Source organism: Cervus canadensis, chromosome 1, assembly GCF_019320065.1.
Source record: "Cervus canadensis isolate Bull #8, Minnesota chromosome 1, ASM1932006v1, whole genome shotgun sequence".
NCBI classification, from domain to species: Eukaryota; Metazoa; Chordata; class Mammalia; order Artiodactyla; family Cervidae; genus Cervus; species Cervus canadensis.
In genome coordinates this window covers 51,874,863-51,900,426 of record NC_057386.1, presented here as the reverse complement: position 1 = coordinate 51,900,426, position 25,564 = coordinate 51,874,863, and the positions used below count along the sequence as shown (strand labels likewise).

General features: G+C 50.4%; 1 protein-coding gene across 8 annotated transcripts in view; it reads left to right on the top strand.

Annotated features, from left to right (window-relative positions):
• Positions 1-25,564, top strand: part of MSI2 (musashi RNA binding protein 2) — a 399,418-nt gene that overhangs the window by 126,781 nt on the left and 247,073 nt on the right. For all 8 annotated transcript variants that reach the window (XR_006272279.1, XM_043483356.1, XM_043483336.1 and 5 more), the window contains exon 6: positions 16,874-16,966. Coding sequence is in view for 7 of the 8 variants with exons in the window: in XM_043483356.1 (XP_043339291.1) it covers positions 16,874-16,966 (93 nt within the window). In the remaining variant the exon portion in view is untranslated. The remainder of the gene's footprint in view (positions 1-16,873; positions 16,967-25,564) is intronic.

The following is a 25,564-nucleotide window of genomic DNA, read 5'->3' as shown; positions in this document are numbered from 1 at the left end:
GGGCACTAGATCACGGTCTGGGGGCCTTCCTTCTGGTACATGCTTTTCTCGCCACTCTTGTCTCCTTGCCAACCTCTATGTGTTAATGTGACCCAGCCCCCCTCAGTGGTCTTGCTCTTCTCTTTAACAGCCGGTGGAAGAGTCGTTTCCCTGTATAGACCCCATGGAGCTTTGCTGTCGCTTCCCTGCCTGATCTGGCCCCCTCCTCTTTACTTTCCAGCCACACCTTGAGCCCTGCAGCCTTCAGGTCTGCTAGTAGCCTTTCAACTGGCCCTGAAGATGCTGCGGCTTCTGCTGGGGAAGCCCTTCTCCCCTTCCTTTGCTGGCTCCCTCCTGCTGACCTCGAACCTCGGGTCATGCCCAGCCCTGCACCCTCCGAGCCTCACCAGGCTGCAGCAGTGAGCCTGCTACTTGACTGGAAGCACCTTCAGGGCAGAGGCCATGTCTTGATTCACTTATCCATTGGGGTGAGGACGGTGCTCGGCACTCAGTAGGTCCTCAAAGCATGTTTGATAAGAGAATGAATGAATGAACGAATGTGGCTTGCCACCAGAGACAGTCCTCTGCAGTTTGTATTCTTCTAACCTCTTGGTCTTCATTCTCACTCTCCTGAGAGTCAGCAGATGTTTGTTTGAGCACCTACTGTGTGCCGGGCACTTTTACGTACTTATCTCTGGTGGCGCTTACGGCAGATCCGTGGTGTGTGTGTAGGTCTTGCCTTCACTTTGCCCATTTCTCAGCTGAAAGGGACTCAAGCCCAAGGCTGCCAGTTCCAGCCCCCGCCTCCTCCTGCTCATCTTTGGCTCGTTCGTCGTCTCGTGTGCACTACGGTAATAGCGCGGAGTCTTTGCTTTTGTTGGGATCTCCACCCCCCACCCCCCACTTTCTTTCCTGTAAGATGGCACAAGCAGCTTCTTGTGGAGCCCTGACTGTCCATTAGAACCATCTGGAGAACGTTGAGAAAATACTGATGCCCCAGCTTCCCCTCAGACCAATGAAGTCAGAATCCCCGAGGGTGGGTTCCGGTATCTGTAGGTTTTAGGGGCTCCCCAGGCTGTTCTAAGGTGCAGGCGGGGTTGAACGCCGCTGTCCTCGGGGGACTGTCAGGGAACCTGCAGCCTGGCTCAGCTCCGTGGATTAGGTAAAACTTGCTCATCAAGAACTGATTGCCATGTGCATCTAAAATATGTTAATGAAGGTAATCAAAGCTAAGGGTTAAGCCTGCCGTTTGTTCTTTTTTTGAAATCAACTGGAGGGCCTGGGGGATGGGACACCTTGGCTTCAGAGCCTGCCTGCCAGCCGGTTTTTGTCCTTTCTTTCGCAAGCAGAGCCGTGTCCTTGATTCCGCAGTCCTCTCTGGCGCTGTCTTCCCCAGAGTCCAGTGGTGCCCAGCTGAGCCTGACTCTTCTTACCCGAGGGTCTGTCTCCTGACCGTCCTTCCTGACATGCTTCCTCATCCCATGCCTTGAGCTTTCCTACGCGTCCTGTATTGGAGGACCCAGCGACTCTTCTGGGTCCAAGAAACTTTGCAAGGCTTAACTTCCTTTAAAAAGTTAATTACTTATTTAAGTGAAGTACAGTTGATTTGAAATGCTGGATTCGTTTTTTGTGTACAGGAAAGTGATTCAGTTGTCCATATGCATATTCTTTTTCAAATTCTTTTCCATTATAGCTTATTGCAAGGTATTGAATATAGCCTGGGCTATACACTGCGACCTTGTTTATTTTGTATATAGTAGTATGTGTCTGTTAATCCCAGTCTCTTTAACTTCTCTCTCCCGCTCCTCTCTCCTTTGGTAACCATAAATTTGTTTTCTGAATCTGTGAGTCTGTTTCTGTTTTGTAAGTGTGATCACTTGTATCATATTTTAGATTCCACTAGTGTCTGCCTACAATGCGGGAGACCCGGGGTCAATCCCTGGGTTGGGAAGATCCCCTGGAGAAGGGAATGGCAACCCACTCCAGTATTCTTGCCCCCCACCAAAAAAAAGGGGCTCAAAGAAATATTGGAGAAGGAAATGGCAACCCACTCCAGTATCCTTGCCTGGAAAATCCCATGGACGGAGGATCCTGTTAGGCTACAGTCCATGCTGTTGCAGAGAGTCAGACACGACTGAGCGACTTCACTATCATAAATGATGTCACATGACATTTGTCCTCTGGCTGGCTTACTTCACTTAATATGATAATCTCTAGGTCCTTCCATGAGGTCACAAATGGCATTATTCCATCCTTTTTTATGGCTGAGTAGTATGCCATTGTGTGTGTGCGTTCATCCATCCCGAGGTCTGCGCAAGGGCTGGCTTCAGTTAACACTGACCGTGGCTTTGAGCAGGGCCTCAGGCTCCTCTTTCCTCCCAAGTCGGCACTGGGGAGGATGGAGCCAGGGCAGAAGCCCTGAGTGAGGTTTGTGTTGGCAGCGTGGGCTCGAGTTGGGCTGGCCTCGGGGGCCCGGTTGGAGGTACAGGAGCTAAGGGCTGCGTTCTTGGAGTTAGGATTTCAGATTTGCCGTCTCAGGTCAGGGTCTTATGCCCATTTTGCAGAGGGCGAAGGTGACTCCCCGTGCCGTGGAGGGACTTGACCTCTTGCATCTGATCAGCCAGGGGGAGTTACTTGGTATGTTCAGGGTACACAGATGTGCTTGAAAGTGAGAAAGCTGGGGGGCAGAGAGAAGAATTTCAGGTTGCTTCCTATAGATCATCTCTGTCGGCAGGATGACCATGGACCCGTGCTTTAGGCGAGACCCCTCACTGCGAGTCACCCTCTGTGTCTTCAGGAGGATTCCACCCTGGGTGGGTGGATCGGGTTCCCACGGCTGGAGGGACAGGCACAGGTGGAAGGAGCTGTGTTCATCCCAGCTCTCCACCCTGTCCCTCCTCTTTCTGAGGTTTGTTAAGAATCTGCTTTGGCTGCTTGTCCCTGGACTGGGGCTTTGGCGGCACCTCTTTGGTATGCAGAAATGCACGTCTTCCTCGGAAAATTCAGCAGTAGCAGAGGGCGCTTGCTTAATTTTGATTAATACCATTGCTGTGAAAGAGGATGGGTTTGAATTGCTTCTGTGTGCTGGTAATCATTTGAACCCTGGCCTTCTGTGTCCTTGGTCCGTCACTCTGTGGCCCGTGCTGGGGGCCAGGGGCTCTGAGAAGGATGGAAGCGCCACCTGTGGATGCAGAGCAGCTCAGTACCTGGGGTGAGGGTGTGATGGCCGGCCAGCCAGCCACCTCGTTCATTCAGCATCAGATGACCGCACGGTCACGAACCTTAATTTCCTGTGCTTTCCTAGGCAGCACTCCATCTCTGTACCTTTCTCTGTTACCCCCAGCCCCCCGCCTGAGTGCCACTGGCTAGGATATTACTGTCTGATACCAATCTGTGGACAGGTCACGATCTCTGGCTGCAGCTGTTCCCCTAAGGGTAAGAGGAGGTAGTAGTTTTTAAATTAGCCTGGGAGGGAGCCGGGCGAGGTCTCCGAGAGGACTGGGGAGTCAGTTCCCTGCCGAAGCAGGCAGGCTCATCGTTTCATTTCGGGATCACGCTCTCTTTTAGGTGAGTTACTTTTAGGTGAGTTACCGTTGTTTTAATCAGAGGTAAGGTTGTAACCTGGCTATGTCGGCTAATTGTGTGTGAATTATATTCTAGCCCCATATAGATGAAGGCTATTTTTTTCCTTCCACTTTTAAAGTTACTTAGAGTAAGTGCCAAATTGTAGCCTGAGCCCTAATGCTCTCTGGCTAATAACTATAGATGGGGAGATAGTGCCCTGAGAAACATTTGGGGTTATGTATGTAATTAGTTTCCTCTGATGGTAAATTAATTTCTGCAGTTGACAACATCACATATTGTTACACCCTTTGTCCAGTGGTCAGGGTGGGTGAGTCAAGGTACACAGAATTAGCTGGTGGATGAAACAAGTGGGACACATGCTTTCTTGGATGCTTGGGTTTATTTTAAGTCCTGTTTGCATTCAGATTCTTGACTTAGGGATCTTTTGGGCCTGTTATTAAAAAAAAAAAAAAATCCCCAAACAACTTTAGTGAGATACAATTCACCTGCCGTATAATTTGCCCATCTGAAACGCATAGGCCAGTGGTTTCTGATCTGTTCACCAGTACATGCGCACGTCACCACGGTCCAGTTAGAGCGTTTTCACCACCTCAGAAAGGAGTCCTGTACTGTTTAGCCATCACCTCCTGACTGCCCAGGTCTGCACAATCCCCAGTCTACATGCTGTCTCTGTGGGCTTCCCCGCAGAGTTCCGCATGAGTGGAGCTGCGCAATATGTGGCCTTTTATGACTGGCGCAGCGTTTTCAGAGCTCAGCCGTGTTGGAGCGTACGGCAGTGTGCCATTCCTTTTTGTGACCACATAGTATTCCATGGGGCTTCCCAGGTGTCTCAGTCCTAAAGGAATCTTGCCTGCAGTGCAGGAGCTGCAGGAGACGTGGGTGTGATCCCTGGGTCGGGAAGATCCCCTGGAGGAGGAAATGACAACCCACTCCAGTGTTCTTGCCTGGAGAATCCAAAGGACAGAGGAGCCTGGCGGGCTACAGTCCATGGGGTCGCAAAGAGCTGGATATGACCCAAGCGACTTCCCACACACGCACACACAGTACTCCATTATGTAGATAGATCACATTTAATTTATCCATCCGTCTATCCATCCATCCCTCAATGGACATTTGCGTTGTTCTGCTTTTTGATGAACGAACAAAAAGCAGACTGCTGCTGTGAACGTTTTGTGTGGAAGGTTTTGGATGGACATATGTTTTAATTTCTCTTGAGTGTATAGTAAGACTGGAATTGTTGAGACCTATGATGACTCTACGATTCACCAGACTTGTTTCCCTAAGTGAATGCAGCATTCAGCCTGCCCAGCAGCAGCGTCTGGCCTGCTGGTCTCACATCTTGGCTTCAGGATTGAAAAGGGCTGCGTCATGCTTGCTCCTCATGGCCCTCCCCATCTCCCTTCCCCTGATTCTTTCTGCTGGAAAGTCAGGAGCCAAAGTGTAGGAGAGACCTCCCTGGTGGTCCAGTGGCTGAGAATCCGCCTTTGATTGCAGGGGGCGTGGGTTCAGTCCCTGGTTGGGGAACTAAGATCCCACGTACTGTGGAGGAGCTAAGCCCATGCAATGCGAGCACTGGTGGAAAAATATATAGAGAGATAGATGTAGATATGTATGCTTTTTAAAATGGTGTAGGGGATTTAGCAAATAGGAAGTTTGAGGTTGAGGACTTCCCTGGCGGTCCAGTGGGTGGGACGCCATGTCCCGAGGCAGAGGGTGGGGTCTGGTCCCTGGTCGGGGGCTTGAGACCCCACGAGCTCGGGGTTCGGACACCCTGTTCTGTCACTCGCGAGCGCCATGTGACTCCGGGCGCTTGTGTGCCTGCGCCTGTGTCCGTGGCTGTGGAAGGGAGGCCGGAGCTGGCTGAGGCTGCCGTGAGGCCTGAGGCTGGCGCGGTGAGCAGGGCTCTGCCCGCAGCGGGGACAGAGCGCTTGAGCATGCAGGAGGCGCAGGCACCAGGCCTTCACTCCGGGGAGGGCGCCTTTCTCCAGGAGGGCGCCTTTGCCCCTGTGCCCGCCCCGGCCCTCCGCATCCTGTTGGAGGCGCTTGCATCCCTGGGCAGCCGGTGGGTCGTGTCTCCTCGGGAGCTGGCTCTGCTGCTCTGACCCCCTCACTGCCTTGCCTCATGCTTTGAGGCAGAGCCTTGATCCCTGCCATAGCGGGTGAGCAAGTGATGAGTATGACCGGCCTTCCTCCGGAGGTGGATTCGGACGGTCACACACGGGCTATAGCTTTCTCCCGCCTACCATGTCATGCTGGAGGCGTCCTTGTGGACCACAGTCTGCTGTCACCGAGGAGAGGGGGGCTGAGGTCACGATGTCCCGGGGTCTCCCTCCAGGAGGTCTCCGTGTTGGTTCCTGGGGCTGCCACACACTGGGTGGTGGAAGCAGCAGAAGTACTCCATTCCGGTTCGGGAATCTAGACGTCTGAGGTGGAGGTGTTGGCAGAGCCCCTTCCAAGGGTTTTGAGGGAGAAACCATCCCTTACCTCTCGTGGCTTCTCAGAGCTGCTGGCGTTCCTCGGCTTGTGAACACGTGTCTCCCATCTCTGCCTCTGTCTTCACAGGACCACCTTCTGGTTTGTATGTGTGTGTACCCGTGTGTGTGTGAGACCCTTCTCCTCTTCTAATCAGGACTCCTCATTGAATTAGGGCCTATCCTATAGGACAAAGGTCCATCTTGTTAAAACTATGGTTTTTTCAGTGGTCATATATGGATGTGAGACTTGGACTATAAAGAAACTGAGTGCCAAAGAATTGATGCTTTTGAACTGTGGTGTTGGAGGAGATTCTTGAGAGTCCCTTGGACTGCAACAAGATCCAGCCAGTCAATCCTAAAGGAAATCAACCCTGAATATTCATTGGAAGGACTATTCTTTGGCCACCTGATGCGAAGAGCCAACTCATTGCAAAAGACCCTGATGCTAGGAAAGATTGAGGGCAAGAGGAGAAGGGGACGACAGAAGATGAGATGGTTGGATGGCATCATTGATTCAGTGGACATGAACACGAGCAAACTCCGGGAAGGAGATAGTGAAGGCCAGGGAAGCCTGCTGTGCTGCAGTTGATGGGATTGCAATGAGCTGGACATGACTTAATGAGTGAACGAGAACAGCTACACCCGGGTGCTTTCATCTCAAGATCCTTTAGGAATTGCCAGCCGCAAGATCCTCTTTCTAGATAAAGATCACATTCTGAGGTTCTAGGTGGACATGAATTTCGATGGACCCAGCAAACTAATGTAGTCTCTTTTCCACATATGAGTCTAGAAATTTCTGGAGAAGATTAAGTTTCTGACTTGTATTCTGAATTTGTATGTTAAGTGAGTTTTACCTTTGGATTCAGAAGTGATGGTGATGATGGTGGGAGCGGGGGTGTTAGTGCTGGCGAGAGTGGTTGTTTACGGGGAGAAGGGAAGAATGAAAGAAAATATTGGGAGAACCTGGGAATTTTAGAGGGCAGGTCTCTAGGAAGAAACACCCTGGAGGAAGGGGCCATGGGGCATGGGACTCCTGTGACATCAGTCAGCCTTCCTGGAGCTTCTTTACCAAGAAGATCAGGCTTAGTTCTCAAATGCAGAGTTGGTGATGCCATACAATCTTATCCCAGGTTCTGAAGAACAAGGTACTCACCAAATTTAGAATCTCATATGAAATCACATGGTATCTGCTGGCATACTGGTTCTCTCTTGTCACTCTGTCTTGCCTTTAACTAGCACATGAGTCACCTTGCTGGGACTTGATTTTTTCATCTGCATGAAGGGGATAATGGACAGTCAGATTTGTGAAAACCCACCCAGTGTCCTCTGGGGCTCCTTCAAGCTCTGCAGAGAGGCCATGTGCTTGGGCGTTGGAGCTGTCTCATGCTTTTCACCAAGGGGAATGGGAACTCTCTTCAGGACCATGGTGGTGGCAAGAGCTGACTTAATTTCCCTGGGCCTCTCTCGCACCCATTTCAGACTCTCCTGAGCTACTTTCTGCCCTTCCATGCTTTTATTAGGATCACAAATATTTGTTGTTGTTTTGTTGTTTTGTTGTGTGACAGCTAATATCTTGGTCCAGCGCTTGTGGAGCTAAAATTTCCCCTTCAATCTCATCGGAAAAGATTCTAACAGCCCCACCCTCTGCTTTCAGCACACACGCGCGCGCGCACACACACACACCCCTGCTTTATTAGATTTTATAAAAATACAACCAGTGGCTCCACTCCGAGTGACCATTTCAGATGGAAACATGTTTTTCAAAAGGGAGTTTTTGAAACTTTTTAAAAAAAAAGTCAGCTCTCTGGTTGGAGGCAGGAAGGTGGAGTGTGCTTTGCAGCCCTAGTTAGCAGCTGGCTTTGGCCAGTTTGTATGTATAAACAGCAATTTTCCAAACTGGAATGGGTGCTGGGGTTTTCTTTGTTGAGCCAAGAGGTGCGTGGAGAGCAGTGGTGTTTAGTTAAATTATGGGTCTCGATACAAAACTTTGCAGCAGTGATCTGTGAGAGCCTGAACCCTCCCCACCCGCTTTGTGTGCTACACACACACACACACACACACACACTCTCTTCCCAGACACACACACACCACACACACACTCTCTTCCCAGACACACACCACACACACACACACACACACACACACACACACACTCTCTTCCCAGACACACACACACCACACACACACTCTCTTCCCAGACACACACCACACACACACACACACACACACACACACACACACACACACACTCTCTTCCCAGACACACACCACACACACACACACACACTCTCTTCCCAGACACACACCACACACACACACACACACACACACACACACACACACACACACACACACACACTCTCTCTCTCTCTCTCTCTCTCTCTCTTCCCAGAGCGTGGCCCTGGGCCGTGAGAGGCGGCGTCTGCTGGGGGTCCCCAGGGCTGCAGGGCCCCGCTCTGGGTGGGCATCTCATGTCTCCCAGAGTGAAAAGCATCCGCATACCTGAAGCGTCTTCTCCAGCCCTTCCACCAGCAGTGCCAAGGCAAGGACGTTTCAGATCCATCCCCTGGTGGGTTTCAGGCTGAGCTCGCTCTTGTGCAGATGGGTGGTGCCCTCCATCAGGGTGCGCTGTGTGTGTCAGTGTGAAGGCTGTGGGCTGGAAAACAGGTGCCCGAAGGGCCTAGCACAGGGGGCCCCTCCTCTGTGTGCAGAGGACTTTTCTAATTAATTAATTAATTTATTTTAATTGGAGGCTAATTACTTTACAGTGTTGTTGTGGTTTTTGACATACATTGACATGAATCAGCCACGGGTGTACATGTGTTCCCCATCCTGAACCCCCCGCCCACCTCCCTCCCCATCCCATCCCTCAGGGTCATCCCCAGTGCACCAGCCCCGAGCACCTTGTCTTATGCGTCCAACCCGGACTGGCGATCTGTTTCACATATAGTAATATACATGTTTCATTGCTATTCTCTCAAATCATCCCACCCTCGCCTTCTCCCACAGAGTCCAAAAGTCTGTTCTGTACATCTTTGTCTCTTTTGCTGTCTTGCATATAGGGTCATCGTTACCATCTTTGTAAATTCCATATATATGCGTTAGTATACTGTATTGGTGTTTTTCTTTTTGGCTTGTTTCACTTTGTATAATGGGCTCCAGTTTCATCCACCTCATTAGAACTGATTCAAATCCATTCTTTTTAATAGCTGAGTAATATTCCATTGTGTATATGTACCACAGCGTTCTTATCTATTCGTCTGCCAGCAGACACCTAGGTTGCTTCCGTGTCTTGGCTATTGTAAACAGTGCTACGATGAACATTGGGGTATATGTGTCTCTTTCAATTCTGGTTTCCTGGGTGTGTATACCCAGCAGTGGGATTGCTGGGTCATATGGCAGTTCTATTCCCAATTTTTAAAGGAATCTCCACACTGTTCTCCATAGTGGCTGTACAAGTTTGCATTCCCACCAACAGTGCAAGAGGGTTCCCTTTTGCAGAGAGGACTTTTTATAATACCAAGGACTAGAGAGTTGGGGGCCAGCAAGTTACCAGGCCTGCTCGCTGTTTCCAAGGTCAGAAGAGGGTTAAAGATCTGGGGGTGCTGCATGGTTCCTGGGGTAAATAGAAGCCAAGACTCAAGGATGGGGAACAGAGGGGTACCCCCCAAGACATGTACACACACACACACATGCAAGAACACACATACATAGAAGTGAAACCTTGACAGCACTGATGGGGATTTGAGGACCTTCATTCATTAAGAGTACGCCGAGACACTGGACGCCTCATCTCCGCCCTGCCCCCTTCCTGCTGTCCTCAGCAGTCACGGAGGTGGGAGAGAAATGGGAGAGCATGTGCTTCCAGCATCCTCCGCTGCCCTCTGCATCCCTCTCCAAAGTGGGGATCCTGGAGCAGCGAGCTGCCCATGTGGCAGTGACGCTGCCAGAACTGATGAAGTGCAACACTCCCGCTTCCCTCAGCGCCCCTGGCGGGAGGGGTCACCTGCAGGGCCCGCGCCCCCCTCTCCTGAAGCCGCAACGTCGGCGAGCAGCTGACCAAGTGTTGCCCATCTTCCCACTGGCCTCTTACGTTCGGAAGGTTTTGATTGAATCAGTCTGCTTTCAGTGTTTGCTCAAGAGTGGGCCCCATCTCCGCAGCTGAGCTGGTTCCTGGAGAGGATGTTTTAGTCACTTGGGTGCATTGTCTGGGGCCTGGAATTCCTCATCCTTGTTTTAAAAATATTTTAAAGACTGTTTTGGGACTGTGTAGATTTATAACTGGGTGTCTTCCCCAGCATTTAGGGCTCTGTCCTGGCAGGTTTATGGCTGTAGGGCAACGGTAGAGGGTGTCAGAGGGGACCTTCTTGTTTCACCAGTTACTGGGCAATGAACATACTGTTGACTTCTGTTATTTAGAATGAACACATGTTGGTCGTTTAAATCTCTGCATCCGTGTGAACGACTGGAATAGAAATAGGGCCAGCTGTTTACACCCACCTGGCTCTACACCATGTCTGAATGAGGCCATGGGTTCGTTTTACGAAATGTCTCTCCAGAGTTGCTTTAAGTTGAGAACTCCACGAGTGCATGTTTTCAGATCACATTAGTGTTTCTTTATAGATATTTAGTTGCTTTGCTGGAGCTAAAAAAAAGGAATGAAAAATATAAAATGAAACTGTTGGGAGTCTTTGCCAATCTGAAACCACGTGGAGATGCAAGAAAGTGTTTTTGAAATGATAGTGGAAGAGAATGGGGCAACAAGGGTTGATTTATCAACGTGTTTGATAAAAGGTTTCTACTGCATGTTTGTTCTGAGCTTGAAGGACAGATTTAGTAACTGACTTTGGATTCAGGTACAGTGACCATGTATTTAGCATCTCTGAGGTGTCCCACTAGACACTTTGGTATAAGTTATTTAATTTAACAGGAATCTTGTGTGGTAGGCTAATTATTATATCTCCATTTTAAAGTGGATTAAAGTCCATATTAGAATGTAAGTTCCAGCACTTTGCTTGTAGTAGTATCTGTTGAACGAATGCATTAGGAAAATTCAGTTCAGTTGCTCAGTCGTGTCTGACTCTTTGCGACCCTATGAATCGCAGCATGCCAGGCCTCCCTGTCTAACACCAACTCCCAGAGTTTACTCAAACTAATGTCCATCGAGTGGGTGATGCCATCCAGCCATCTCATCCTCTGTTGTCCCCTTCTTCTCCTGCCCCCAATCCCTCCCAGCATCAGGGTCTTTTCCAATGAGTCAACTCTTCACATGAGGTGGCCAAAGTATTGGAGTTTTAGCTTCAGCATCAGTCCTTCCAGTGAACACCCAGGACTGATCTCCTTTAGGATGGACTGGTTGGATCTCCTTGCAGCCCAAGGGACTCTCAAGAGTCTTCTCCAACACCACAGTTCAAAAGCATCAATTTTTCGGCGCTCAGCTTTCTTTATAGTCCAACTCTCACATCCATACATGACCACTGGAAAAACCATAGCCTTGACTAGACGGACCTTTTTTGGCAAAGTAATGTCTCTGCTTTTTAATATGCTATCTAGGTTGGTCATAACTTTCCTTCCAAGGAGTAAGCGTCTTTTAATTTCATGGCTGCAATCACCATCTGCAGTGATTTTGGAGCCCCAAAAAATAGTCTGGCACTGGTTCCACTGTTTCCCCATCTATTTGCCATGAAGTGATGGGACCAGATGCCATGATCTTAGTTTTCTGAATGTTGAGCTTTAAGCCAACTCTTTCACTCTCCTCTTTCACTTTCATCAAGAGACGTTTTAGTTCCTCTTCACTTTCTGCCATAAGGGTGGTGTCATCTGCATATCTGAGGTTATTGATATTTCTCCCGGCAATCTTGATTCCAGCTTGTGCTTCTTCCAGCCCAGTGTTTCTCATGATGTACTCTGCATATAAGTTAAATAAGCAGGGTGACAATATACAGCCTTGACATACTCCTTTTCCTATTTGGAACCAGTCTGTTGGTCCATGTCCAGTTCTAACTGTTGCTTCGTGACCTGCATATAGGTTTCTCGAGAGGCAGGTCAGGTGGTCTGCTGTGCCCATCTCTTTCAGAATTTTCCACAGTTTATTGTGATCCACACAGTCAAAGGCTTTGGCATAGTCAATAAAGCAGAAATAAATGTTTTTGTGGAACTCTCTTGCTTTTTCAATGACCCAGCGGATGTTGGCAGTTTGATCTCTGGTTCCTCTGCCTTTTCTAAAACCAGCTTGAACATCTGGAAGTACACGGTTCACCTGTTGCTGAAGCCTGGCTTGGAGAATTTTGAGCATTACTTTACTAGCAGGTGAGATGAGTGCAATTGTGCAGTAGTTTGAGCATTCTTTGGGATTGCCTTTCTTTGGGGTTGGAATGAAAACTGACCTTTTCTAGTCCTCTGGCCACTGCTGAGTTTTCCAAATTTGCTGGCATATTGAGTGTAGCACTTCACAGCATCATCTGTCAGGATTTGAAATAGCTCAACTGGAATTCCATCACCTCCACTAGCTTTGTTCGTAGTGATGCTTTTTAAGGCCCACTTGACTTCACATTCCAGGATGTCTGGCTCTAGGTGAGCGATCACACCATCATGATTATCTGGGTTGTGAAGATCTTTTTTATACAGTTCTTCGGTGTATTCTTATTACCTCTTTTTAATATCTTCTGCTTCTGTTAGGTCCATACCATTTCTGTCCTTTATCGAACTCATCTTTGCATGAAATGTTCCCTTGCTATTTCTGATTATCTTGAAGAGATCTCTGGTCTTTCCCATTCTGTTGTTTTCCTCTATTTCTTTGCATTGATCACTGAGGAAGGCTTTCTTATCTCTCCTGGCTATTCTTTGGAACTCTGCATTCAAATGGGAATATCTTTCCTCTTCTCCTTTGCTTTTCGCTTCTCTTCTTTTCACAGCTATTTGTAAGGCCTCCTCAGTCAGCCATTTTACCTTTTTGCATTTCTCTTCCATGGGGATGGCCTTGATCCCTGTCTCCTATACAATGTCACGAACCTCCATCCATAGTTCATCAGGTATTCTATCAGATCTAGTCCCTTAAATCTATGTCTCACTTCTGCTGTATAGTCATAAGGGATTTGATTTAGGTCACACCTGAATGGTCTAGTGGTTTTCCCTACTTTGTTCAATTTAAGTCTGAATTTGGCAATAAGGAGTTCATCATCTGAGCCATAGTCAGCTCCTGGTCTTGTTTTTGCTGACTGTATAAAGCTTCTCCATCTTTGGCTGCAAAGAAAATAATCAGTCTGATTTTGGTGTTGACCATCTGGTGATGTCCATGTGTAGAGTCTTCTCTTGTGCTGTTGAAAGAGGGTGTTTGCTATGCCCATGTCCAAGGTAAGGGAAACCTGAGTAAGACGTAGGTGTTGCGAGAGGGCATTAAAGGGCAGACACACTAAAACCATAATCACAGAAAACTAGCCAATCTGATCACAGGACCACAGCTTGGAAACTAAGCCATGCCATGTGGGGCCACCCAAGACGGACGGGTCATGGTGGAGAGGTCTGACAGAATGTGGTCCACTGGATAAGGGGATGGCAAACCACTTCTGTATTCTTGCCGTGAGAACCCCATGAACAGTATGAAAAGGCAAAATGATAGGATACTGAAAGAGGAACTCCCCAGGTTGGTAGGTGCCCAATATGCTACTGCAGATCAGTGGAGAAATAACTCCAGAAAGAATGAAGGGATGGAGCCAGAGCAAAAACAATACCCAGTTGTGGATGTGACTGGTGATAGAAGCAAGGTCCAATGCTGTAAAGAGCAGTATTGCATAGGAACCTGGAATGTTAGGTACATGAATCAAGGCAAATTGGAAGTGGTCAAACAGGAGATGGCAAGAGTGAATGTCGACATTCTAGGAATAAGCAAACTAAAATGGAGAGGAATGGGTGAATTTAACTCAGATGACCACTATATCTACTACTGTGGGCAGGAATCCCTTAGAAGAAATGGAGTAGCCATCATGGTCAACAAAAGAGTCCGAAATGCAGTCCTTGGATGCAATCTCAAAAACGACAGAATGATCTCTGTTCATTTCCGAGGGAAACCATTCAACATCACGGTAATCCAGGCCTATGCCCCAACCAGTAATGCTGAAGAAGCTGAAGTTGAATGGTTCTATGAAGACCTACAAGACCTTTTAGAACTAACACCCAAAAAAGATGTCCTTTTCATTATAGGGGACTGGAATGCAAAAGTAGGAAGTCAAGAAACACCTGGAGTAACAGGGAAATTAGGAAAGTCAGGTTAGTAAAATTTGGCGATTAGTGAGTGTAGGGAGAGATTTAGATGAGGTGAGGGTCTGGTGGAGCTTGACTGTGAAGGTGACCTTGACCCCCCAGGGAGACTGATGGATAAGCAGGGAGACAAGGGAGGAAATGAACAAGGAGCTAGATAATGTGCCTGCCCATTGGCCAGAGGAGCTTAGTGATGTGGACACTGGTGGGATCTTCATAGGATGTCCTGATGTACAGTATATAATCTCTTGTTCATCTGGAAAAGGTGAAAAAAATAGTAAAGGACAATTTTAAACACACGTGCCAACCACTGCCTGGCGGTCCCCAGCAGAGAAACATACGAGAGTCATCAGGCCACGTGTCCCCAAGACAGTGGAGGACACCCTCTATGGGGGTGTTCCGGGTCGGGCTCGGTCCGCGGGCTCTGGTGGCCTGGGTCCCGTCTGGGAGCCGCTGAGCTGAAATGTGAGGGCCCCGGGTCAGGGAGCCTCCCTGTTGGGGCCGCCGGGCCCGCAGACTCAGGAGGGTTCAGGGTTAGCTGGGAGGTCTGGTAGAGGACCTCCGTGCAGCGCCCAGAACCCAGCCAAGGGGGGGACTGTCCGGGGTCACACTCAGACTGGGACACAGAAGCCAGCTCCCCAGCGCCTTTCACACTCCTTAGCACGGTCTGTCTTGACGGCTATGCTCTCAGGCGTCGCTCCGCCGAGTGACTGTTGGGCTGGGTTGTTGGTTCGTTGTCTCCGCAGACGTGTATGGCGGGGGCAGACTAGGTGATAAGGGGTCCAGGCAGCCCCGCCCCCCAGACTTCGGCATCCTGCATCGACTTTTCATAGACATGTGTGACGTGGTGGGTGGCTTTTCTTTTAATGTTCAAAGATTCCTCTCATTGATTTGGTTTTGGGTTTCAGTCTTGGTTTTCTTTGTATGTTCTCATAAAATATTTTTCTCCCCTGCTTGATGGAGGTGTAATTGACAAATAAAATGGTGAGATAACTTAAAGTGTACAATGTGACGATTTTTGAAAAATGCTTTCATCTCTGTATTTAATGTTTGGCTGTGGCGGGTCTCCATTGTTGCTCAGGCTTCGCTCTAGTTGCAGAGAGCAGGGCCTCCCGTGTAGCTGTGGCGCTCGGGCTTCTCACTGTGGAGGCTTCTCTTCTTGCAGAGCACACCTCCAGGACGCTCGGGCTGCAGAAGTTGCAAGCCCCGGGCTCTGGAGCGCAGCTTCAATCATCGCGGCGCACAGGCTTAGTCGCTTTGCAGCACGTGGGATCTTCCTGGATCAGGGATTGAACCCGTGTCTCCTGCATTGGCAGGCAGATTCTTTACCACTGAGCCCCCAGGGAAGCTCTCCAACGTGATTTGATGTGTATGTGTGTGTGTTGTGACAAGAATCTACTCATTGACTTAAGATGTTGTGTTTTTATTGTGTGTGACTAGACTGGGGAGATCCTGTGTCCACTGAGTTTTACATTTTTTATTTTGACATTTAAAGAGAAACAAAACAACCCCCAAATCCACGTAGCCTTAGTTTTCAGAATAAAATTCATTTTGTTGTCTTTCACTCTCCCATGTAAGATTTTTGGTCCTGCTCTGAAGAGCTGACATCACTGAACGTCCGCCTCCTTTTGCTTTGGGGCTGGTGGGACTTTGAAGGGGGACCGTTTCAGAAGTTCATTTGTTTTTGTATCCACCAAACGTCGGGTGTGGGCTTCTGTGTGCTTGGCCCTGTATTTGCACTGCAGGGAGACAGTCTGGGGGAGGAGGGAAGGAGGGCAGGATTATCACACTCACTTTAGCACCGAGTGGAAAGTAGCGAGTGTGTGAGCATTAGGGGGCTCAGAAGTGAGAGACTCAGCTTTGGGTGGGGCGGCCAGATCGGTGTTGGCATTTTGGAGGAGTGTTGGGTCTTGGAGAGTAGTCAGCTTGGCATGGGAGGTACAGGTGTGGAGAGGCCTCCCAAGGACAGCCTGCGTGGACAGAGGTGGGGAGGCCTGGGGACCAGCTGGGCTTGGCTGAGTGTAGGACACGTCAAGGTGAAAGGTGAGAAATCCGGAAGGACAGGAACCCTGGGGGCGGGCTCGGGGGGCCATCCCTCCCAGCGCCTGTCCCGTTGGCAGACACCAGCCAGCACCCGGAGTGGCTCTGTTGCAGGCAGTCTGCACAGAGTTGTGAATTACATGTGAGTTTCTTATTGACACATTCTATGGGTACTTTCTGGGCAGCGTGTCTTCATGCACATAGTTCTCCTTTGTTCGCGTCTCTTTGGTTTAAAATAGCTCTGACATGTGGCCTCACATCACAATGAAGCTGTGTGTTATGGCCAGTGAGGCTTTGAAGTCCACTCTCCATCTGCATGAAACGCCAGCTTTCAGGTTGCGGCCTGAAGGCCTAAGGTATTCCTCGTGACTGTCTCTGGCATCCTGAGACGTCTGAAGGGCCTGCTGTGGGCGGCTGAGATAGTCCTCACCTCGCCTTCCTCTCTGGAGAAGTATGCAGAGAGGCTTGTCCAATAGCTCAGTGAGCGTGGCTTCAGATAGCCAAGTTAACCCATGTCTTCCTCTTGTCATTTCTTGCAGATGGTCACAAGAACAAAGAAAATCTTTGTAGGAGGACTGTCTGCGAACACGGTGGTGGAAGATGTGAAGCAGTATTTCGAGCAGTTCGGCAAGGTGAGTGGTGCGTGGGGGCAGGGGCAGCCTCCTCTATCCTTCGAAGTGGCTGCTGTGGACCCTGCCCTTGCCACGACTGTGTCCTCCAGAGCCTCGTCCTTGGACTTGGCTATCAAGATGGGAATGGGATTCGGCAGGAGCCGAGATGGAAGAGCCCGGCTTGTGGTGGGCATGGAGCCCTGTGTGCCATCAGGAACAGACAGAGCAGCCTTTGAGTGCGGTTTCGCCAGCCTTGGCTGGTCGTGTGGGGCCTGGGCCGGGAGCTGATGGGACCAGCGCCGGCTTGGGAAGGGACTTTGAGCTGGGAGTCTCAGGACAGGAGCTCCCTCAGAAGCTGGTCTCTGCGTGTGCGCTGGGCTTCGTTTTGGGCCTTTCTGGAAGACGCACTGAGAGAGGAGGCTCCCCGGGGGCTGAGCCCTCCTCCCCTGTCAAATGCCTGAGGAAACCCAGGGAAGATGCTGGGCGCGAACCTGTCAGGATGTCTAGGAGACAGCAGCGTGATCATCCCCTGGGCTCTGCAGGGGGATTGGGCCGGGAGCGACTCAGGAGGCCCCAGAAGAGTCAGGAAACCGAGCGTGAGAGTGTGTGTGAGAGTCAGTCAGACAGACAGACAGGGTGCGTCACCGTGGGTGATTCATTCAGCCCCTTTCTGCTTGGCGGGGAGGCCCCACGGCTGTGGAGGGTGGCTTCTTCCTGAGGGGGGCCCGTTCCTTGGGGGACTGTTTCCCCCGGGCCCCCACAGGGCAGCTTGGGGGTGCCGAGCCTTGCTGGCTGTCGTGCGGCGCCCCCCGCGGGCTCGTGCGTCCCAGGAGGCTGGCGGATGAGTGGCGCGCAGGCCTGCCGCCTCTGTGTCTTTGAGCAGCTGTGGAGCTGGTCCTGGACCACAGGCGCCGATGGGCTGCTTCTGCACAGGCCTGTGTCGTCTGCCCCTGCCCCCGCCGCAGGGCGGGTGTGCAAGAGGGCCGCCTGCCCAGGGTCCTGGAAGTCACCATCCTAAGCTCCGTAACTCATCACCCCTGGCACACCCGTCACATGTGCCCTGGGTGGCAGAAAGGCGGCACGGCTGCCCACCCGCTGGCCTGCAAGTTCCGTGCTTTCATTCGTTTGCCCGCAGTGGTGGCCAGCTGGGGGCCCATCTCCAGGAGAGGCCTGTCGTGGACTCCTCTTGGGGAGGCGGGCTTTGACTCCTGGTTAGCCTGTTTCCTGTTTCTGGCGTTCGTCGGTCTCTGCAGCCGCCTCCCGCCCAGCCTTGCTTTCCGAGTGGCACTCAGCTGCCCTTCCGGGTCGGTTATGAAAGGCTCCTTCCCCACGGTACTGGCTGGCCTTGCCAGTTGGGGGCTGATTCATTCTGGCGGGTGTAAAGAATAGCTGAGTGTGCTGATGCCCGTTTTCTAGCTGCTCTTCAGGACTGGTTTAGAGAGCCAAGGGGGATGGGTCCATCCCCCAGCCCCACCCTGCCCAGGGAGAGAGATTGGAAATAATTTAACGAGACAAAACACAGCTTGCATGATGGAAGGCTCTGGAGTGCTGGCCCTCGTTGCTACCGTTTCCGCCTTTAAAACCAGGCTGGGGGGTAGTGTTTGCAAACACGAAGTGGGATTTCTTTTTCTAGCCGTAACCTGCCTTGTAATCTCACGGGCCAATTTGCGGGTGTCAGGAAAGTTGATGCTGCCCAGATGGGCTGTTAGAATATCCCTAACAGGCTCGTACTTGCCACATCTCCACACATGCCTGGCGCTGGCCTCTCCTTCTCTCTCCCCTCTCTCTCTCGCTCTGTCGGTCCGTTGTCCTTCATTAGCACTTAGCGCTGTGACTCAGCCCGTGGGCTGGTGGCGGGGAGCAGTGAACCCGCAGCAGCGGCCATCCCTTCCCTGGGAACCGCGTCCTCTTGTCTGCAGACGGCCACAGACTGTCTTCCCTAACTTGGCACTCGCCAGGTCTGAAGCGTCTCAGTTAATTTTGCAGTAATATCTGCGGATTCCAGCACGATGCGTAACCCTACCAAGTGTTTCATTGAAGGACTAAGGAGGCCTTTGAACATATCCCAGCCCTCACACTGTGTACGCTCATGTATTGGTAGCCTGGTGCGTCTCTGTGCTCTGCGGGTTAGCTGAGTCTGTATTCAGAGAAGCTTGTTCCTTGTTTGGCTGATGGCTGGTGTGGCAGGGCCCACTGCCTCTCAGGATTCTGGCGTAATTCACTTGAGTCCAGAAGGATCCCAGAAGGGGAGACCCTGCTGCTGGGCCTCAAGGGCCGCGAGTGAGCCCTGCGCCTGTGAGAGGAGTAACAGTGAACTGACAGACTGATTGAGGGAGACGCAGAAAACACACGTACACACTTGTGTAAGGTTTACTCACTCACCTGTGCACACTCCCCACTGTGTCACCTTGTCTGGGGCTCTCTCCAGTTGGTTAACTGCACATCAGGAAGGTGTAATTTAGTGAATAATTTAGTGAGCGCGTGTTAAGTGTTGGATATGGGCCAGGTCGGGCTTCCCTGGTGGCTCAGACGGTAAAGAATCTGTCTGTAATGCAAGAGACCCAGGTTTGATCCCTGGGTCGGGAAGATCCCCTGGAGAAGGGAATGGCAACCCACTCTAGTATGCCTGCTTAAAGAATTCCATAGACGGAGGAGCCTGGCAGGCTGTAGTCCATGGGGCTGCAAAGAGTTGGACATGACTGAGCGACTAGACGTCCACTTTCTTTCTTCCATGGGCCAGGCCATTGACTTACATTATTTCACTTAATTCTTCTCTGGGGTGCTGGGGGGGGGGGCCTGCCCATAAATAGAGTCTTGGTGGCGCTGTATATTTGACTCAAGGTCACAGCCTCCTGAAAGGTCACAGACTTCCCCTCTAGGCTTGTCTAATAGCAGAACCCAAACTTTAGGCCCTGTTTCAACTGCTTACCGACCGTGAGGTAGACTTAGGGCAGGGAGGGTGCCCAGCAGAGGCAGAGATGGTGGCCCCTCTGGGTGCCCAGGGGCAGTGCCAGGAACCTGGTCCTGCATGGCCTCCTTGCTTCCGCACAGCGAATTTGGGTGTCCCCAGCAGCCCATTTGCAGGGGTGGATAACACAGGTCAGGGGGGTGAAGTCTCAGCAAAGGTCACCCAGCTGAACCAGGCAGTGTAACAGCCAGAATGCATGCCCTCCTTCCTCCCAGTCCAGAACCTCCCGCCCCTCCGCAGCCTCCGTTCAGAGTTTGCCGCCTTCTTTACGGTTTTCCCTCCTTGTCAGGCCTCTTTGCTCTCCCTCTTCCCGTCTTGCCCGAGGTGGCAGCTGTTCCGCTGTTTATTTCAGGTGGCCATCAGGATGGGGAAGGCGGCTGTCCTGGGGCTGAGCTCTGGAGGGCTGAATCTGGCATTACTGTAAGTGGAGTAGGTGCAGGACTGCACACCCAGAGCTTGAGATGACTCACGTGGGAGGCTTGTCATTGCCTCTCGTGCTTTTCTCCCGCTTGCTTCCCAGAGATTTACAACCCGGCCCCCAGGTTAGGGGTGTTGCTACTTGTTTGTATTTAAGAGGAGACTGTGTGGTCACGGCAGAAGGGCTCTGCTGGCTTCGGTGCCGTTCTCACCCCCTGGGGAGTTATCTGGGCCCCCTCTTTGGAGGAAAGTAAGAAGAGGTACCCCAGACCCTCATACTGGCCATGACCACATGCGGACGCTGCTGCAGCGCCTTAACAGGCCGGTTCTTTCCTGGCCTCAGTTTCTTGCCCAGGGGAGGGCGTGGAAAACTTGTAAAGGGTTAGATAGTAAATAGTTTCCGCTCAGTTACAGCTACCCACTTGAGTTGTATAGAGCGTGCAGCTGTAGCCAACACACAAACCATTGTGTGGCTTTGTTCCAATAAAACTTTATTTATGAAAACAAGTTTGGCGCCCCATTTGGCCCATGGGCCATGATTTGCCAGCCTTTGTATTCGATTATTCCTAAGGTTGGTTTCAAGCTTGAAAATTGAATAATTTAGGAAGTGTTTAAGTAAACTTACGTAGGTAGATGGATAGATAGGTATCTGCGGTATCTGTAGACTGTAACCAAGACAAGATGTTATCAGTAGTAATGAGCATGGTGTACTAATGGTAAGCAAAACAGCTGTAACCCTGGTAGACTTAACTTCTGCACTTCAGGATCCAGGGGCGATGCAGGGATTCTCTGCTTGGAAAAAGCTGGAATCTTCATCCGTTGAGTAAGGTCTGGGAAAACTGTAAACTGTTTCCAGTTTCTTACTACGTGTGCTAGATCTAAATGAAGGCAGATGCGGGGTTGTGAGGTTGAGACGTCAGCGTGAATGTCTGTCCTGTGTTTCGCTGTTTCTGAATTAGAGGGTCATTTGCTTTGTGCTGAGGTTTTTAATGCATTAAAAAATCTGGTTCTCCGGGATGTCAGGTGAGGTGGGTGGAGCATCTCTGATGCAGATGGGGAAGCTGATGTTGAGAAAGGTCAGTAAGTCATCCACGGTCGTGCAGCCTGCAGAGTCACTCATTTTCACCCAAGTTGCGCATTTATAGAACTTCATCTCCCACTTTACCCAGGAGCAGCCCCCATCCTCAGAGGGAGAACGTTCATTTGTCAGGAATGTTGATCTCCGGTAATTTATTTTACTGCTTCAGGTTTCCTAGTGGATGTTATCTGTGCTGACGATTTCACGCCAGCAAGAATGATGTCTATAGACCGCTCTGAAAAATGGCACATCAGTGATGCTCTCGATACACGCATGCAAACCCCGACCATCGGTCGGGCTGTTGGGCGCTGTTCCCCCTGCACTGTCGTCTGGATGAGCCCGGCGTGGCGATTATTAAAAAGCCCTGGGATCAAAGCCGCTCCATGTTCCAGAGCTTCCTCCTTCTCCCCTTTAGGCCCCTCCTTCAAGTACTGGTTTCTAAAATTCTCACTTATAGGATTTGGGAGATCAAAAAGGGGCCTTTAAACTTAATGAATTCTCGGCTTCGTCCCAGATGGAGCCGTTGTGCACCTTTCAGCCGTTCACCTCGACGAGAGGGCTGCTCGGTGCGGGCTCGCTAGGTAATTCTCACTTTATATAACTCTCTGAAAGCAGAGCAGCCCGCATCTGGAGGCTCCCAATTATACTTCACATGGTGAACTGTGTAATTAGTTTGGAAGACTTACGCTTAGTCATTGGTTTATCCTAATCGGCTTTGGCTTTCCCCACCAACAAAGTGAGCTTATTTTGCTAAGCTGAACCGACTCTGCACCCTTTGTTCCAGCCTTTTATTGTCTCATTCCTTTCATTCTGTTTTGCTGCCAAAGTTCTGTTTCATTAGGCCCACAAGTCATTTCCAATTCAGTGGTCTGCTACAATCCGGCCTTTATCACTGGCTGCCCTGGTTCCCATGTCCCTTCTGGGCCAGTGCCCGAGAGTGCGGGTTTGACGTGAGGGCTTTAACCCTTGCTGGGCCAGCCCCTCACTGTGGCCGATGGGAGGGCCAGGCCCCGAAGGAGAAGGAGGTCTGCAAAGTCCCCCTGTTTCTCATCGAAGGCGAGCCCCGTGGACATGAGACCGAAAGGGGCCTTCGCGCCCTAAGGGACGTCAGCTTGACTTAGAGAATGGTGCTGGAAAACTTTGGCGAGGGGAGAATGTTTGCCAGCATGGAAAACAAGAAGGAGTTGTCTGCTTAATGGAATGAGGTCTCATCGATTCCACTCGTATGGGGTCTGCCTCGTCTCTTCTGTCTCCAGGTTTTACGTGCAGACACGATGCGGGAGCCCCCGGACGCCACATGGATGTTCCTGTTGATGCTGTGTGTGTGTGTGAGAAGGATCTAGAATAAAAAATATCTAAAGCCTTTGAAATGGGAAAGGCAGGAGATGTGTGCGAAAATAAATAAGCAAGTCACTGTGTTCCTGAGAGCGGACTGTGATTTTATTGCTTCCTAAGGCAAGTCATAGATACACGGAGCTCTGGGAGGCGTGCGGTTCTTTCCGACCAGGCCTGGAAAACAAAAGTCCTGTCTGTCCTTGGTGGGCTTCACGGCCCCCACGAGGCCAGCGTCTTCTGAAGTGGCTTGCACACACGGACTCCCTGGAAAGTGAGTGGTTGGCGTGCTGGGCTCGCCTGTCACCTGCGGGCCTTTGCTCTGGAGGGCCGAGACGTCCCTCGGACCTTGACTTCCAAATCCAGAGTGCAGCAGGAAGGGCCGTTGGCTCTTTCCTCCCTGACCAGCCATGCTGAAGGCTACTTGTGTGTTTAAATTTTCCTCCTGTAATAGCTCAGAACAAGGCCAACACTGTCCTGGTGCTTTATTAAATCTCTGGCTGGTTTGTGTCAGGCTCTGCCTTCGGACGTGTGTCATATGGGGGAGGGGACTTGGTTTGCCCTGTGACCCCTGGCAGAGCTGCTGAGGGTGGAAAGTCACAGTTGGCAAACGGGACTCCTGCCTCCCCAGCGGGCCTGGGCCTCCTGGGCCAGGTGACGGCAAACAAACAGAGCCCACAGGTAATATGAGCCTCCGGCTTTGCAGGTAAACCCTCTTGCCAAACAGCTTTCTGTTTTCCTGGTCAGCTTCTTCCTCCATTTCTGCTGCAGCCCATGGAGGAAGTTGAGTTAGCAGCAGATTGATTGAGCACCCCAACCTAACTTGTCCTAAATCCTCTTTTTTTTCCCCCTGCTTAAAAAAATGAGCTCCTGAAATAGATGAGTGGGTTTCTAGGAAAACTTCCCATTTCCCTTTTAGTGTATAAAATATAGCCAGCTGTTGTTAGGCAAACGCATCAGACATTATTATTGCTCAGTTAACAGTGTTTTAAAATATACAAATAGAAAAATAGGATGCTTTCTGGATCACAAGCTGGGACAACTTTGAGATCATGCTAACCACATGCATGTGCATAGAAGGTAGAGGAGGAAGGCCCAAACTTTCTGGCTGTGTGTTTGTACCATGTGTCCCAGTGCGGTTTAGCATCACTGAGTTTTTATAGGGGGCTGGAAGAGGAGAGGCAGGGGCAGGAGACCCTTGGGCAGGAAGGAGTTAATGAGCCTCGGGGAGAAGGGGTTTAAGGGCTCCTCCAGCTCACCTTCCCAGAGCCCTCCTGGCAGCTTGAAGACGTCACTTACAATGGAGTTGTTAGCATGAGAAAGAAGCCTTTCTCCCCCTGGATGTACTTCAGTGGGAACTGAAAGTGTCTGAGAAATCACGGTTCAAGCTTGTGCCAGTGGGTGCGAGGAGTGGTTCTTACGGAGGAGAAAGCTCAGTTCATTTAGACTTGGCATAGAAATCGGATCCCATTGTTTTGTGGAGTGAACACTGATACGGAGATTCCTGCCCACCCCTCGGCCCACCAATAGGGTACTCCATTACATGGGTTGCGTATGCTTTTCCTTTTTCTTTCTTTCTCTTCTGCCTCTTTTTATCTCCCTACCCGCCCCCCCCCCCATTTTCTTTGTCCTCTGAGAATTAGTCTCTCTGTAGAAAGGCTGGATTTGTCAGGTTACCACCCTCTATATTTTTACAGCTCTGTGTATTCAAACTTGGTGTTTGTGAATTAGCTGAAAACGGGCCGCCCATTGGTACTTTATTTACATTCGAAGCCAGAAGAGTGAGAGCCCCAGAAAAAATGTTAATATGCAGGCAGAGACAGAAGGGGTGAGTTTCTGACTGTTGCTAACCTCACTGCTGCCTTTAAAACCAATCATGAGGCATACGGCTGATATTTAATAGCTTTTAGCTGATTATTTTTCTTCTCCTCCTCTTTCTTTTCTATCCAAGTTGACCTGGGTGTACTTGAGCGGAAATGAAGTCATCCAAATGCTGAATTAGAATAATCACAGGCCTCCAAGAATGAAATGGAAGCAGAGATTAAATGGTAGAGAGAAAGCTGGCATTAATAAGCAGCGGGAAAACTTTGCATAAAATAAATAGGAGATTTGATAGATTGAATTTGTATGTGCATTTTCCATTTTTTCCCCACTCTGTATTGTCTTCCTAGAGTCGAGTTGTTGGCAGAGTGGGATTTGATTTGCCTCAAGTCCGCATACCTTCTGCAGCCAGGGTGATGGTCCTTTCTTCTTCAGGGGTATTTGTGCAACCAGGACGTTTCCAGGGTGGAAGAATCTGGGTAGAGGGCCCTTACTGTGAAAGGTTGATGATTACTCGTGGCAAAGTGCAGTGGTTGGGCGTTGGTGGGGTGGACACAGATGGAAGATAAACATACAGCAGGCAGACAATGAATATTATTGATGGATTCCTGATTGTAAGGAGAAGAACAGGGCTGAAAAAGGTAGGGTGACCAGACGTCCTGGCTTGCCTAGGACTGAGAGCTTTTTCAAGAGCTCAGGACTGCAAGCCAGAATAAATCGCTCACCCTAAATAAACGGGAGGTGGGAGAAGTTGAGACGCTTGGCCTGAAACTCCAAAACGCATGAAACTTTTGATCGCCTCCAGCAGATTTAAGTATTCCTTCCTGTGTGTTCCAGAACACTTACTTTGTAACTGTTTACAGTCTGCACTCCTCTGATTTAATTTAGGCACTGCGGGCAGGGGCCCACATAGGTCAGCAAGCATAGTAAGTGGATGAGGAGGGCAGGACAGACAGACAGACCCACAGCCGCAGGCAAGGGCGGCTCATCTGGATGTGGAGGG